This window comes from Haliotis cracherodii, unplaced genomic scaffold (genome assembly GCF_022045235.1).
Source record: "Haliotis cracherodii isolate W230 unplaced genomic scaffold, xgHalCrac1.p SCAF_2, whole genome shotgun sequence".
NCBI lineage: Eukaryota > Metazoa > Mollusca > Gastropoda > Lepetellida > Haliotidae > Haliotis > Haliotis cracherodii.
This window is the reverse complement of record NW_027266275.1, coordinates 23961169-23976270: the sequence shown is the minus strand read 5'-3', so window position 1 is coordinate 23976270 and position 15102 is coordinate 23961169. Positions and strand designations below refer to the sequence as shown.

At 43.0% G+C, this 15102-nt stretch overlaps 1 protein-coding gene across 5 annotated transcripts in view; it reads left to right on the top strand.

Moving 5' to 3' along the window:
- LOC139467859 (regulatory-associated protein of mTOR-like) overlaps nucleotides 1–15102 on the top strand; it is a 40560-nt gene that overhangs the window by 15739 nt on the left and 9719 nt on the right. For 3 of the 5 annotated variants that reach the window (XR_011653654.1, XR_011653653.1, XM_071249364.1), the window contains exons 15-27: nucleotides 178–276; nucleotides 1630–1722; nucleotides 2423–2563; nucleotides 4779–4938; nucleotides 5861–5938; nucleotides 7748–7983; nucleotides 8860–8963; nucleotides 9738–9930; nucleotides 11018–11255; nucleotides 12141–12258; nucleotides 14163–14287; nucleotides 14404–14511; nucleotides 14911–15017. Coding sequence is in view for 3 of the 5 variants with exons in the window: in XM_071249364.1 (XP_071105465.1) it covers nucleotides 178–276; nucleotides 1630–1722; nucleotides 2423–2563; nucleotides 4779–4938; nucleotides 5861–5938; nucleotides 7748–7983; nucleotides 8860–8963; nucleotides 9738–9930; nucleotides 11018–11255; nucleotides 12141–12258; nucleotides 14163–14287; nucleotides 14404–14511; nucleotides 14911–15017 (1800 nt within the window). In the remaining 2 variants the exon portion in view is untranslated. The remainder of the gene's footprint in view (nucleotides 1–177; nucleotides 277–1629; nucleotides 1723–2422; nucleotides 2564–4778; nucleotides 4939–5860; nucleotides 5939–7747; nucleotides 7984–8859; nucleotides 8964–9737; nucleotides 9931–11017; nucleotides 11256–12140; nucleotides 12259–14162; nucleotides 14288–14403; nucleotides 14512–14910; nucleotides 15018–15102) is intronic. The other 2 variants (XM_071249365.1, XM_071249366.1) reach the window with 2 other exon arrangements.

The following is a 15102-nucleotide window of genomic DNA, read 5'->3' as shown; positions in this document are numbered from 1 at the left end:
GTCAATCACTGGATTGTTTGGTCCAGACTTTATTATTTAAGGACCACCATCATATAGCTTGAATATTGCTGAGTGCGGCGTTAAACAACAAACAAACAAAACAAATCTAAACAGGCTGGATTTTGACAATTAGCTGGATTATGTAACGATGATGAAGTAGTGTATGTGTTTCCCCAGGAAGCTGCCTTACAAGGGGGAGTCATATCAGTATGCCTGGAACAGCTGGGCGACCGTAATTCCACCCTCCGACAGTGGCTGGCTCTCTGTCTAGGAAAGGTGAGTCTACTTGGGACAGGATGCCACTTGGCAGGCCGTGAATATTCTCATCTGTGGAGGGGGATCTTTCTTTTATTCCATGATACACCAAACTCAGTTGTTGTAATTATATGTTAAATATGAAACATCTCTTTGTTCCTTTGGATTATATAGTTCGATCAGAAATTATTGAGAATTTTTCATACAATTTTGGTCATCATTATTTACCATATCAAAGGTGTATGTAGAACTTATTCTGACTTTGATTCAAGGGAGACAGCTCTGCTTGTCATATTTGTTAAGGAATTGTCTCCCCTGGTAAACAAGCTAGCAAACGGCAAAGAAGACCACTGTGGAAATGGCACTTTGGGGAAAAAGAAAGATTATTTCTGAATTATACAATCAAGGAATCAGATCAGCACAGGCCTTTTTTCAGAGAGAAAAGACAATTCAGAAAGCAGCTTGGTGTATTGGATTCCAAAAAACGCCTGAGCATAGAAAATCTTAGGCATGTAATGATTAAGAGAGAAACAGTTCATGTTTCTAAAGAGACAATAAGAAAGCATTTGCATGCAATGGATTGGCAGAAATCCCGTTGAATTCCATGACCTCTTCTTTAAACTTGTACAGCAAGAACAAGTTTGAAATGGTGTTTGAAGCATAGAAATTTCAATTTGGACAATGCTATGTTCTCAGATGAAAGTTCAGTGTGGCTATATCCAAACTGCAGACCAAAGGTACAGGAAAAACAATTTACCAGCATCCAAAGTACAGTCCTTAATTTCATGTGTGGTTTGGTGTCTGTGTTTTGAAGGTAACATGACTGGTGCAGTGTACACTGGTATTCCACGGGAACATCTCCTTCCAACAGCACAAGTCTTGTGTGGTGACCGGTAGCAAGACAATGATCCAAAACATACAGCCATGTATTCTCAGGAATAGTTTAACGAGCAAAATGTTACACTCCTGGAATAGCCCAGCTTTGGGCCGGACTGAGCCCAATTGGAAATTGAAAATATTTTGGGCATCATGAAGGACAGTATCAATTAAAAACATATATGTGATATGAAAGCAGGTGGTGAGATACTGGGACAGTATGACTCATTATGTTCTAACTTCCCTGATAGGCAGTATGCCTCGCTACATTGAAACATGTATTAGGAAAAGAGGTGGTCTGACAAAATATTAAACAGTTTGCAAACTGTTTGCTGTTTTGTAGCTTGTGTTTGTTGGCTCTTGGTCTGTGACTTAGTAAATCTAATAATTTATGTTCTCATTCTCAATAATGTCTGATCAAACTATATATGCTGAAATTAATGTGGAACTAGTAATAATTTAAATTGTTTGCTAACAAACAAATAATGTTTCCTGAAGGTGTGGACTAACTTTGACAATGCGAGGTGGTGCGGCGTGAGAGATAGCGCACATGAGAAGCTCTACAAACTACTGCTGGATCCAGTACCGGAGGTAGGCTGTGCAATGGGGGTGTCTTTACAGTATGGCTATGCAGTGAAACCATGGGTATTTGATCTGTAGAATATTATTTGAGATTCTGCATGACATTACATTGTGTGAGTATGAAGCCCATTTCTGGTGTCTCCCGCTGTGAAATTGATGGAATATTGCTAAAAGCGGCATAAAACCCAACAGGATATACATGATGTCTAAAAACTGTGAAGGTCTGGGTTAGAGTGAGTCTGGAGAAGCCTCTTTCTTCTGTCATCACCCACAGATCCCCTATGCTTGTCATCAATAAGGATTGAATGTTACAATGCATGACCTGGTTAAGTATCCCATGCCCTGAAGTCCCTCTTGGGAATGGGTGCTGTCCGTTCTCCACGTTTCATTTCCGGAGCAAAAACCATGAGACATCTGCTAACCAAACTTAGCACATAGCTAGGTCTGGTGGTAAACTGGTGCCTTAAGATACTGGAATTTTTTTACTTCGATATACTTCGAATTTCCATAGTAACGACTTTGACTTGGACTGAAAATGGCTGCAGTGCTCATTTCATGTCATATTGGCGGGGGGGATATGAGTATTTCATGCTTGTGTTTTATGGTACCATGATGCATTGGTATCTTCACTTGGCCTGGACAGTATTTGCTGACTGCATAGTAAAACGTATTCACTCACTCACTCACTCACACTCTCTTCTTGCCATAGGTTCGTGCAGCTGCTGTGTTTGCCCTAGGGGCATTCATAAGCAACAGGTCTGAAAGAAGTGACCATGCAATCCAGATCGACCTGGGGGTCGGGATGAGATTGGCAGAGGTGGCTTCTGATGGCAGTCCCCTGGTCAGGAAGGTAAGGAAGGCCCTCACACCTGCTTGTGTCAGTAACCATGGCAACAAGGTGGAAACACCAACCTTCTGTCACAGCCATTGTAAAAGCGATCAATTTCATCATTCAGACTCTTTTAGGATAGACAGGTTAGAAGACGGTCCTGTAGCAGAAGAGAGTTTAGTGGTTGTCACTGTCTGGCAGCTTGTTCTAGGTAATACATTCAAGATTAGTATGATTGAACGACTACAAGAGACTGCCCTGTCATGTGCTACCACCACCTCAGCATTTGAGAAGCACATCTTCCGTCTGCCCGTCACACTTTGTTTCCATAATAAAATCCTATTGTTTGAACTTTGTATCTCTATGAATTTTTGCCTTCATTTTGACCATGTGATGTTGTTTTGGCATTTTATTATACAAATATTAAATATCGAGATCCCTGGATCACAGGGGATTTCACATAAGCAGTCTTGATATGTTAATCATTATCCTATGTTTGCATATGTCAAGAATTGAAAAAAAACAACTAAATGAACTGAATTACATTCTCAGTGTGTTACACTAGTACTTGATGTTAAATGGCCACACTGCAGTGTTACACCAGTACTTGATGTTAAATGGCCACACTGCAGTGTCACACCAGTACTTGATGTTAAATGGCCACACTGCAGTGTTACACCAGTACTTGATGTTAAATGGCCACACTGCAGTGTCACACCAGTACTTGATGTTAAATGGCCACACTGCAGTGTTACCCCAGTACTTGATGTTAAATGGCCACACTGCAGTGTTACCCCAGTACTTGATGTTAAATGGCCACACTGCAGTGTCACACCAGTACTTGATGTTAAATGGCCACACTGCAGTGTTAAACCAGTACTTAATGTTAAATGGCCACACTGCAGTGTTACACCAGTACTTGATGTTAAATGGCCACACTGCAGTGTCACACCAGTACTTGATGTTAAATGGCCACACTGCAGTGTTACCCCAGTACTTGATGTAAAATGGCCACACTGCAGTGTTACCCCAGTACTTGATGTTAAATGGCCACACTGCAGTGTTAACCCAGTACTTGATGTTAGACGGGTCTGGTCCCCCCTGGACTGACTGTGTACCCCAGTACTTGATGTTAGACGGGTCTGGTCCACCCTGGACTGACTGTGTACCCCAGTACTTGATGTTAGATGGGTCTGGTCCCCCCTGGACTGACTGTGTACCCCAGTACTTGATGTTAGACGGGTCTGGTCCCCCCTGGACTGACTGTGTACCCCAGTACTTGATGTTAGACGGGTCTGGTCCCCCCTGGACTGACTGTGTACCCCAGTACTTGATGTTAGACGGGTCTGGTCCCCCCTGGACTGACTGTGTACCCCAGTACTTGATGTTAGACGGGTCTGGTCCTCCCTGGACTGACTGTGTACCCCAGTACTTGATGTTAGACGGGTCTGGTCCCCCCTGGATTGACTGTGTACCCCAGTACTTGATGTTAGACGGGTCTGGTCCCTGGACTGACTGTGTACCCCAGTACTTGATGTTAGACGGGTCTGTACCCCAGTACTTGATGTTAGACGGGTCTGGTCCCTGGACTGACTGTGTACCCCAGTACTTGATGTTAGACGGGTCTGGTCCCCCTTGGACTGACTGTGTACCCCAGTACTTGATGTTAGACGGGTCTGGTCCCCCTTGGACTGACTGTGTACCCCAGTACTTGATGTTAGACGGGTCTGGTCCCCCCTGGACTGACTGTGTACCCCAGTACTTGATGTTAGACGGGTCTGGTCCCCCCTGGACTGACTGTGTACCCCAGTACTTGATGTTAGATGGGTCTGGTCCCCCCTGGACTGACTGTGTATCCCAGTACTTGATGTTAGACGGGTCTGGTCCCCCTTGGACTGACTGTGTACCCCAGTACTTGATGTTAGACGGGTCTGGTCCCCCTTGGACTGACTGTGTACCCCAGTACTTGATGTTAGACGGGTCTGGTCCCCCCTGGACTGACTGTGTACCCCAGTACTTGATGTTAGACGGGTCTGGTCCCCCTTGGACTGACTGTGTACCCCAGTACTTGATGTTAGACGGGTCTGGTCCCCCTTGGACTGACTGTGTACCCCAGTACTTGATGTTAGACGGGTCTGGTCCCCCTTGGACTGACTGTGTACCCCAGTACATGATGTTAGACGGGTCTGGTCTCCCCTGGACTGACTGTGTATATATGTATGGCTGTGGCTTGCAGGAGTTGGCTGTGGCTTTTGGTGGTCTAGTGGTGCAGTTTGAAGGGCAGTTCGCTGCTGTAGCCTCTCAGATGTTGGAGGAGGAGAAGCTGAAGGATCGCAACACGCCGATCGTGTCAGCCGAGGCCCCCGGTGGGTGGAATGTTGTCACCCCTGGCACTGGTATGCATTCCTACACAGATACTCTGCTCAAAGTCACCACAACCAGTACGCCAAAAAAGTACTCATTATTCTGATGGATCCCATTTGTTTTATAATTGTCATTTCTTTTTAAATTCATGCTAAATACTTCTCTCGTACTTCAGTAAATGTTTCTGCAAAAGTAGCTAAATTTATTTTTGTCAATGTTACAACCCACATTTGGGGAACGAAACAAGTTCTGAGCATATTTTTGACACTTGATAAAGTTGAACGAACACTTTGATATTCAATGTAAACCGAAGTATATTTGAATTGTGAGTTGTCAAGGGCAATCAGTTTGGATTAAATGAATTCAATGCTTCAAGATTCATTCTATTTTTGAGCTTCGTATTTGTATTCCCATCTCTAACCTTTCCAGAAACCTGCCACCATTACACAATGTTAGCATGTAATAACCAAACTGGTGTTTGTTGGGATGGGGAGCATGTCTGCATCAGTTGGCTTTAGTTGATGAACATCATATAGCTTGAAGTTTAGTTTGGTAGGGTTTCACTAACGTAGCGATGTAGAGTCACATGTTTGTGATAGTAAGTACATTAATACATGAATGTAGTGCATAGACTCTTTTTTATTTAATCTAATTCATTCCTGAAGCGTAAAACAACGCTCACTTTCATTTATGCTTTATGTGTTCCTCATTAATCATCTGCTTGGTTGGAGTAAACATGTAACTATTGATGTTTGAATTATTAGTTAATATTAATCATAATGTCAAGAATGTTGGAACATACATATCATTATGGAACTGAATTAAATACAGATATTGTCTTGAATATATATTTGTGAGAAAAATTACAGTCAGCACCCATCCAATACATCCTTGACCTACCAGCCTTATAACCTTCACCCTAAGGTTCCATATGACCTTCACCTTGTATTCCAGATGGCTTGCTCTCTCCTATGAGTGCAGCTGGCATCCGGCGCAGTGCTTCTCGCGGTAGCCTGAAGGGCATGCTATCCTGTAAGATATTCCTCCCACTTGCACTATGGGAACCTTTTCCTCTGCCTTTCACTCCGCTTTCACTAGATGTCTACCATTTTAGCTAAGTGAGACTACAAATTGTTACTTAACACCCTCAAGGGGGGTACTCAAGCAGCCGGAGTAATATTTTTCTAAACAATACTTGATGAAATGTTGCAATGCCTGTGATGTTGGAAGTCCAGTCCACACAGGATGAAGGTCCCAAGCAGTTTGTGTGAGCTGACAATATTTATTCATCAGGGTTTGAGATTGGTTTTTTTTTTCTAGGTCAATGACTGATTGTCATCCAATATGTCCTATAGGTATTTTTCAAATTTGATGGAGGTATTGAAGAATTTCCTTTCAAAAGTTGATAAAGTCATGAAAATGTCAAAATCGCCGTTTATGTTGGACAAATAGTTCTCCAGAAAAATGTCATGCATATTTCTAATGATGTAACAGCAATGGGGCGAGACTTGATACATAAAGGATGATGATATTGACGGCATGTTGTGTTTTCTGAGTGATGTCATTGTGCTGCCAATCACAAGAACAACTACCCTACAATGTTGTTATTGACAATTTGAGATTCAGTAAAATTCAGTGGTGTAAATGTCAAAAACATATAATGCTTTGTCTTTTAAACCTTGTATGTTTTTAGGTATTTATATGAATTTATGATTAGATGCTGAATTGGCATTTTTGAAATGACAGTGTTGGAACCAGGGTAGCTCAGTGGTCTCTGAAACAGCATTTAGCGCCTAACTTTGCCAGGATCTGCTGGTAGTAGGTTTGAATCCCATAGTTTCAATATGGCTGCCAGTTGCCATCTTTGATGTTCAAAAGGAAATGTTAAAAAATCTACAAGACTTTTAAACCGCCAGAGGTCTGATGTTTGGTTGGTGAGATTGTCATCATATGTAGTTCCAAGTTTGTTTAAGGCATCTTGATCGGAAATCAGATAGGGCTGCCTGAGGCCATATTGGAAAAAACAGAAATTTGCCTAAACATCTTAACCTCAGATACCACTGGACCAATGAAGCTGGTTGCACTCCAACCATACTTAAGTTTGAAACTTGTTATAGGCATTACTCAATATTTGTGTTCAGAATGTAATGAAATGTTGTTTAAGTGTAGTGAGCAGTGGGGCTCAAAACATGTTCCTTTTTTCATTATATTTTTATATTTCAACCTATTTGACTTTACTACTAAATGATCTCAAAATGCATTTCCTAGCACAGTAATAAACATCATCTTCTCAGATACCACTGGACCAATAAAGCTGAAGCTTCGCATGCTATTTCCCACCAATGATGACACCCGGATTTGTTCAAGAGGTTCAAATCAAATACTCAATATGGCCGCCAGGGCAGCCATATTAAAAACGCTGTTCATGGTAAAAAGAATTCATACTGTGATCAAATTTGGTACATGCGTAGTTAGTAGTGGGGCTCAACATTGATTGCTTTTTGCCTCAATATGTGAAGTTTTGCCTTGATTTGACCTTTCTGTTTTGACTATGCTTTTAATTTATGTCATAATGCATATTTGGATCTGTAAAAAAAAATTCTGAAGTTGCCAGACTGAGGAAATTATACTTTGGCATGTATGTTTCTTCTCATGATTGCATCATAGTTTCTTCAAGTCATTAGGATTTTAGTTATGGTCATCTGTGTTTGTTGTCATTCTATAATGTTGTCTACATGTCTATGTTTCCTTCATTTACCTGACAACACAAAATACTGATATGCGGTTGGAATGAGGCACACACTTCACTTGTTAGACTATGGCCCCCTCCTGATGTTGTAGCCACTCCCACCACCATGACGTCCCTACAGAGCTACCCCAGCAGTAGCTCCACCAGTGTGGAGAGTGCCGGCAGCCATGACGGTCTGCGGAGAGACTCCTCGTCATCCTCCCTCAGTGGCCTGGCCTTCAAGAACGTGCACATGTGTGTGTGGCGCTCGCTGCTGCTGTTGGCCATGGACCCGCACACAGAGGTGGCCGACATGGCCAAGAAGATTGTCAACTCTGTCAGACTCAGGGTCAGTCAAGTCTTTAACATTCAACAAACTCTGTTCCACTGTCAGCTTACCTGAGTGATAAGTTGTTTTTACCAGATTAGGGAATAAACCTTTGTCTAAAAGGATACTCTGTCATATGTTTATGATAATGTGTTATCTGGGGGCATGGGTGGCCCAGTCGTCTAAGGCATCACGGTTCGCTGTGTAGAGTTGCGTCCCTTGGGCACACTAGAAACCTATGATTGTGGGTTCGACTCCCATTTCGCCCCGATTATGTTTCTAGGTTTGTCAACACCATACCTGTGCTCGTGGGTTTTCACCGAAGTGGTAAACGTCTTCGGGCTTTCCTCCCACATTAAGATGACAGGCCATGATATAACTGGAATACTGTTAAAAGTAGCATTAAACCCAAATCAATCAATCAATCAATCAATCAATCAACCAATCAATCAATCAATCAATCAATTAATCAATCACTAATGTGCTATCTTAATGTTGCCTACCCCATCCATTTAGAATGCCTGTAAAATTGGAATTATTTGCCATTAATGTTTAGACTTTTAGTTATGATTCTCGGTGTCACTGGGCTAATGTGCACATTTACATAGTTCACTGAATTTCTAACATGCAGCGACCTACAATTTATGATGTTATACATCGCTATGAGACTTAGTAGCCAGGTTACATTCCATAAGTTTAGGAATGTTGCCTACCCCTTCCATTTAGCATGCCTGTAAAATTGGAATTATTTGCCATTAATGTTTAGACTTTTAGTTATGATTCTCGGTGTCACTGGGCTTACATTCTGTCTATATGACACTCACATACACTACAGTTTCAGTTGAGCATGGATTGTGGAAGTATGTCTTGTGTAGTATGCTTGTTCTGCCCTGTCAGGCATCGCTGTGTGCCAAGCCCAAGATGGTGATTCAGAACAGTCAGATGTCCCACTCCGCTCCCTGCAGCCCCTCAAACAAACCACCAGCTAACATGATGATCGGGTATGTATGTCAGTGCAGAGCTACATCCCTTGTGTGCTGATCATGTTGGTCATTAGAATTAGACCCGTGAAGATTCCGGGGTAGAATAGGTCTTCAGCAACCCATGCTTGTCATGAAAGGCGACTATGCTTGTCGTAAAAGGCGCCTAACGGGATCGGGTGGTCAAGCTCGCTGACTTGGTTGAAGCATGTCATCGATCCCAATTGCGCGGATCGATGCTCTTGATGTCAATCACTAGCTTGTCTGGTCCAGACTCGATTATTTACAGACCGCCGTCATATAGCTGGAATATTGCTGAGCGCAGCGTTAAACAACAAACAAACAGAACATTAGAATTTAACGGCACTTGAAACATAATCGATTGTGTTGGTCATTCCTTCACACTCAGATGAGGGATCCCTGGATATTACAAGTACTGAAAACAATTGGAAGGAGTGTTGAACCCCTTCTCAGTTACCCAGAAAGATCGCCTCTGAGGTCTAGTAGTGGTAGAGCAACCGCCCAGAGAGCGGAAGGTCCAAGGTTCGATCCCCACCGCGTCATACCAAATGATGTTAAAAGATGGCACTTGATCTTACCCTCTCTGGCGCTCAGGATTTAGGGGCTAAAACAAGGTCGGTCAGCTTGGAGTCAGTATACTGTGTCTGAGTGGGGTATCCTGTGTGAGAATCACAGGAGTTGAGTTTTGAACTCGCCGTCATATAGCTGGAATATTCCTGAGTGCGGCCTTAAACAACAAACAAAGCTGTTCATAGCTGCTTTTGTCTGACCCAGAACACCTCCCCAGAATCTGGACATGATAAACAGTGTGGATGAAGTTCGGAACAGAGATAACCAGTCCCCTGGGCGGACCAGCATGCTCGTTACCCCGGTCCGAGGCTCCGGGCAGGGCTCCCAGCCCCCCCACCAACCATACTCCATGCAGTTCTCGCGACACAGGAAGATATTCGATAAAGGCCCAACACCAGTGAGTTACATGTTCTTTCAGCTTAGGGATAAATAGAGAATCTCACCCAAGTGTCTTTTGATATCAAATATATCAACACGAGTTGATAAAAGTGGAAAAATTCCGAGGCTTGCCGAGGATTTTTGCCACTTTTATCAACGAGTATTGATATATTTGATATCAAAAGACACGAGGGTGAGATTTTATTTATCATCCAACATCATTCTTTCAACTTTTTCAATTTGTAGACAGTAATTAGCAGTGTCTTCAGTGTAAAAAGTACTGCAAACAGCTTCAGTGGCAGAGCCATTAGTGATGTCATTTGATTGTGATGTCATGGTAACCAGTGACGTCACAATGGTCTGCAAAGCATTGGGATGTAATTTCATTGCAGCGATATCTACAGTGTAGATATCGCTTGATCTCATCCAAGCGATATCTCCTGTGGGAGCCAGTTTTGGATGATAAGGACACGTTTTACACAGCAAGCAAAATTTTAAGAGATATTTGATATGGAATGATGTCTTGAAACAGTCTTTCATACTTATCATCATTTTATTATAGCTACACCATCTGGATTAGACTGTGTGATGGTGAAAAGATACTTAGGTGTTATTAATATGAGACCATGTGGACCTCTGCACCCTTATGTTTATGTATGTACCCATGCATACAACATGGCAGCAACGGACCATCCAGAGTAATATACACTTCAGCATGTAGAAATCAGGATCTCCATGTACAATCAGTGTCAATCACAGTCGAACACTTCAGCTCCTGAAATATCACAATACGTACTGCAGTGCAGATACCTGTACCGTGAAGACCTGGGTTAGAATAGGCTACTATGCTTGTCGTAACCGGATCGGGTGGTCAGGCTCGCTGACTTGGTTGATGCATGTCATCGATCCCAATTGCATTGATCGATGCTCATGACGTCAATCACTGGATCGTCAGGTCCAGCCTCGATTATATACAGACCGCCGTCATATAGCTGGAATATTGCTGAGTGCGGCATTAAACAACAAACAAACAAACAAACAAACAAACCAAAACCTGGCCCGCAATCTTATGATGTCATGTGTGAAAGAATGCTGTGATGCTGTAGATCGAAGAGAAGGAGGAGGAAGTTCCTACCATCACCACCACCAGCGCGCCCAGTCCCCGGAACTTGGGCTCTGTTTCCACCGAGTTCTTCCAGTGGAGTTTTCGTCACTTCGCACAGCCGGTTCACAGAATGAGGGAGATGAGTGACCCAGAGAGTGGGCTACACCACCAGCGGGAGTTCCGCTTCCTGCGCAACTCGCATGTCCGCAGAGACGCCCGCGAAGACCAGAACAGAGCTGGTTAGTCCCTTGATTTCATCTCACATGTTATTTACATGGCAATAATCACTGGTTATTTAGAAGTTATAAATTATATTTTCATTAATATGTTTGTTTTTTCAATACAGTAAACTATGTTTATAACGAACAACTTATAACGAACTGACCGATATAAAGAACTGTTTTTTATGTCCCGGACATTTACTGTATATTTTAGCTGAATTGCTTATAACGAACTACGTTTATAACGAACTAAAATTAGTGGTCCCTTTGAGTTCGTTATAAGGTACTTTACTGTGTTTGTCAAAGTTTAGTATAATTCCTATATGAAATCAGGTATGGATGTAATAAATTCACAAATGATTGTGTTGTGAACAACTGTTATGTGTTATCACTATTTAGAAGTAAGGTGGGTCCTTGGTTCCTTGGGTAATTCAGGTTTGCTCCTGTAGTATTTGAATATTGGGACCTTATCTGACATTGAAGATTAGGTTTATATATATTTGATATGATGACAAGGAGCCCTTGGCTTTCCTGCTTAATTTGTTATGGTGTGATTAATACTTAATACATACCCTGTGAGGATGCCAGGTTAGAATTCCTCCCCAGCCACCTATGCCTGTCTTAAGAATCGACTTATTTGATTGGGAGGACCTACTCAGTGACTTGGACGATGGAGTGTCATCTTACCACAACAGCTTGGATCGCTGCTTACAATATCGATCACTAGACTGTTTAGTCGGAACTCGATTATTTACAGGCAGATGTCAGATAGCTGGACTATCAAGTTAAACAACAAGGAAACAAACAAACAAACCAACCAAAATAATTATATGATTATTCATAGTAACACCCATAGTATAGTTAAAAAATGTACAACCAAGTTGATGTGATATATATCTCTAGGGTTCAGTCGCCTGGATGACCAGATCTTTGTGAACCGTAACCAGTTCCCTCCGTCGGTGGTCAAGTTCCACCCTTACAAGTCTCACATAGCCGTGGCAGACAAGGAGTCCGGTGTCAGGTCAGTAAGGTCACTCACACACTACATTCATGACGAGTTTGTGTGGGGAAAGAGCACAAAGGTTGCCTGTGTCTTATGCTTGAATAAAATGGGGATGTTTTTTCCACAGTATGAGACCAGTTCCCCATTCCACAAAGTGATCTTAGTGCTGATACTTTAACATGGGCTTACGATAGTAGTAGTGCCAAGATCGCTTTGTGGAACGGGGGCCTGGGTGGCTGTGTGACATTGTTTCTGAATGGAGTGGATTATACCTTCAGCTCAGACAACTATTTTGTTTGTTCAAGACTCCATTATTCAAGTGATATTGTAGTGTAAAACGGCATTTTCCTGCTTACTCTCATTATCCCTACATTTTGAATAAACGGGGATCAGTTTGTCCGTCTGTTTATCTGTCCTCCATCCATTTTCTGTTTCTAGAATAGAGCTCCTCAACTGTTGAATATTTCTTGTTGAAACTATGAGCCTATGCAGAACAGCCTGGTGGTGAACTGGTGCCTTTTAATGATTTAGGGTTTTGACAAATACTGAACAGTATTATTTCTTTCTTCAGTGAACTGAACGTATCTAATGGCAATACAGAGTAGCTGGTAGGTGATTTACAGAGTAGCTGGAAGGTGATTTACAGAGTAGCCGAAGGGTGATTTACAGAGTAGCTGGAGGGTGATTTACAGAGTAGCTGGAAGGTGATTTACAGAGTAGCCGAAGGGTGATTTACAGAGTAGCTGGAGGGTGATTTACAGAGTAGCTGGAAGGTGATTTACAGAGTAGCTGGAGGGTGATTTACAGAGTAGCTGGAAGGTGATTTACAGAGTAGCTGAAGGGTGATTTACAGAGTAGCTGGAGGGTGATTTACAGAGTAGCTGTACAGTGATTTACGGAGTAGCTGTATGGTGATTTACAGAGTGGCTGGAGGGTGATTTACAGAGTGTCTGGAGGGTGATTTACAGAGTGGCTGGAGGGTGATTTACAGAGTGGCTGGAGGGTGATTTACAGAGTAGCTGTACAGTGATTTATGGAGTAGCTGTATGGTGATTTACAGAGTGGCTGGAGGGTGATTTACAGAGTAGCTGTACAGTGATTTACGGAGTAGCTGTATGGTGATTTACAGAGTGGCTGGAGGGTGATTTACAGAGTGGCTGGAGGGTGATTTACAGAGTAGCTGTACGGTGATTTACGGAGTAGCTGTATGGTGATTTACAGAGTGGCTGGAGGGTGATTTACAGAGTAGCTGTACAGTGATTTACAGAGTGGCTGTACAGTGATTTACGGAGTAGCTGTATGGTGATTTACAGAGTGGCTGGAGGGTGATTTACAGAGTAGCTGTACAGTGATTTACGGAGTAGCTGTATGGTGATTTACAGAGTGGCTGGAGGGTGATTTACAGAGTGGCTGGAGGGTGATTTACAGAGTAGCTGTACGGTGATTTACAGAGTAGCTGTATGGTGATTTACAGAGTGGCTGGAGGGTGATTTACAGAGTAGGTGGAGGGTGATTTACAGAGTGGCTGTACAGTGATTTACAGAGTAGCTGTACGGTGATTTACGGAGTAGCTGTATGGTGATTTACAGAGTGGCTGGAGGGTGATTTACAGAGTAGCTGTACAGTGATTTACGGAGTAGCTGTATGGTGATTTACAGAGTGGCTGGAGGGTGATTTACAGAGTGGATGGAGGGTGATTAACAGAGTAGCTGTACAGTGATTTACGGAGTAGCTGTATGGTGATTTACAGAGTGGCTGGAGGGTGATTTACAGAGTAGCTGTACGGTGATTTACAGAGTAGCTGTACGGTGATTTACAGAGTAGCTGTACGGTGATTTACAGAGTAGCTGGAGGGTGTTTTACCGTGTAGCTGGAGGGTGACTGTTTGGTAAGCTTAGCTCACTGTTTGTATCGTCTTTCAGCATCTGGAACTGGGAGCAGGGCACTAGACTCAGCTACATCATCAATGACAATCCAAAGTCCACCCGCATCACCGCCATGGACTATATCAATGCTCATGACAAAGCATTGCTGATGTGTGGATCAGGTAATGCCGACTAGGTCCTATTTTCTTCTGTCCCTTAAATGAAAGCATCATATATGTTTTTGGTGAACACTTTGCTCCATATGTGGAATTTGTGTATATTGCGGATTATTTTACAGATGATGGTGCAGTGAGAATCTGGCGGAAGTATATGGTTGATGATGGCAAAGGGAAGGAACTGGTGACAGCTTTTCAGGCACTGTCCGATATGTTGCCGCTATCTAGAGGCAAGTTCCGCACCGTAATTCCTTGTCTGTCTTATTGGTCGTGTTGGGGGCAGGGGTAGCCCAGATGTCTAAGTGCCACAATTTGGTATACAGGTTTAAGTCCCTCTGTTGTGTCAGATTCGCCCTGTTTATGTTTCTAGGTTTGTCATATGTGTTTACCAATGTGGTAACAGTCTTAACCTGTATCTCTTCAGGCTTACCTCCCACTCATGCTTATACACCTTGATATAGCATCAACTCCACTCCACTCCACTCCACTCCACTCCACTCCACTCCACTCCACTCCACTCCTATACAGACCCTTACTATTCTTCAACTAGACCCTCCCTTTGAGCCCAAGAATGTTGTGTTGAGAAAGCTTGATGCCACGATGACCCTCTCTTTCTGTCTTGTGTACAGGTTCAGGGCTGGTGTGTGAGTGGGAGCAGGACTCCGGGATGCTGCTGGCTTCAGGGGATGTCAGAGTCATTCGACTCTGGGACACGCAGAAAGAGATGAAGTTACAGGTACAGGTGTTGAGGCTTCCTGTAGGCTTGGATCCATCAGCTTACCAGCATCCAACTCAAACCATCACAGACAAACCCCATGGGG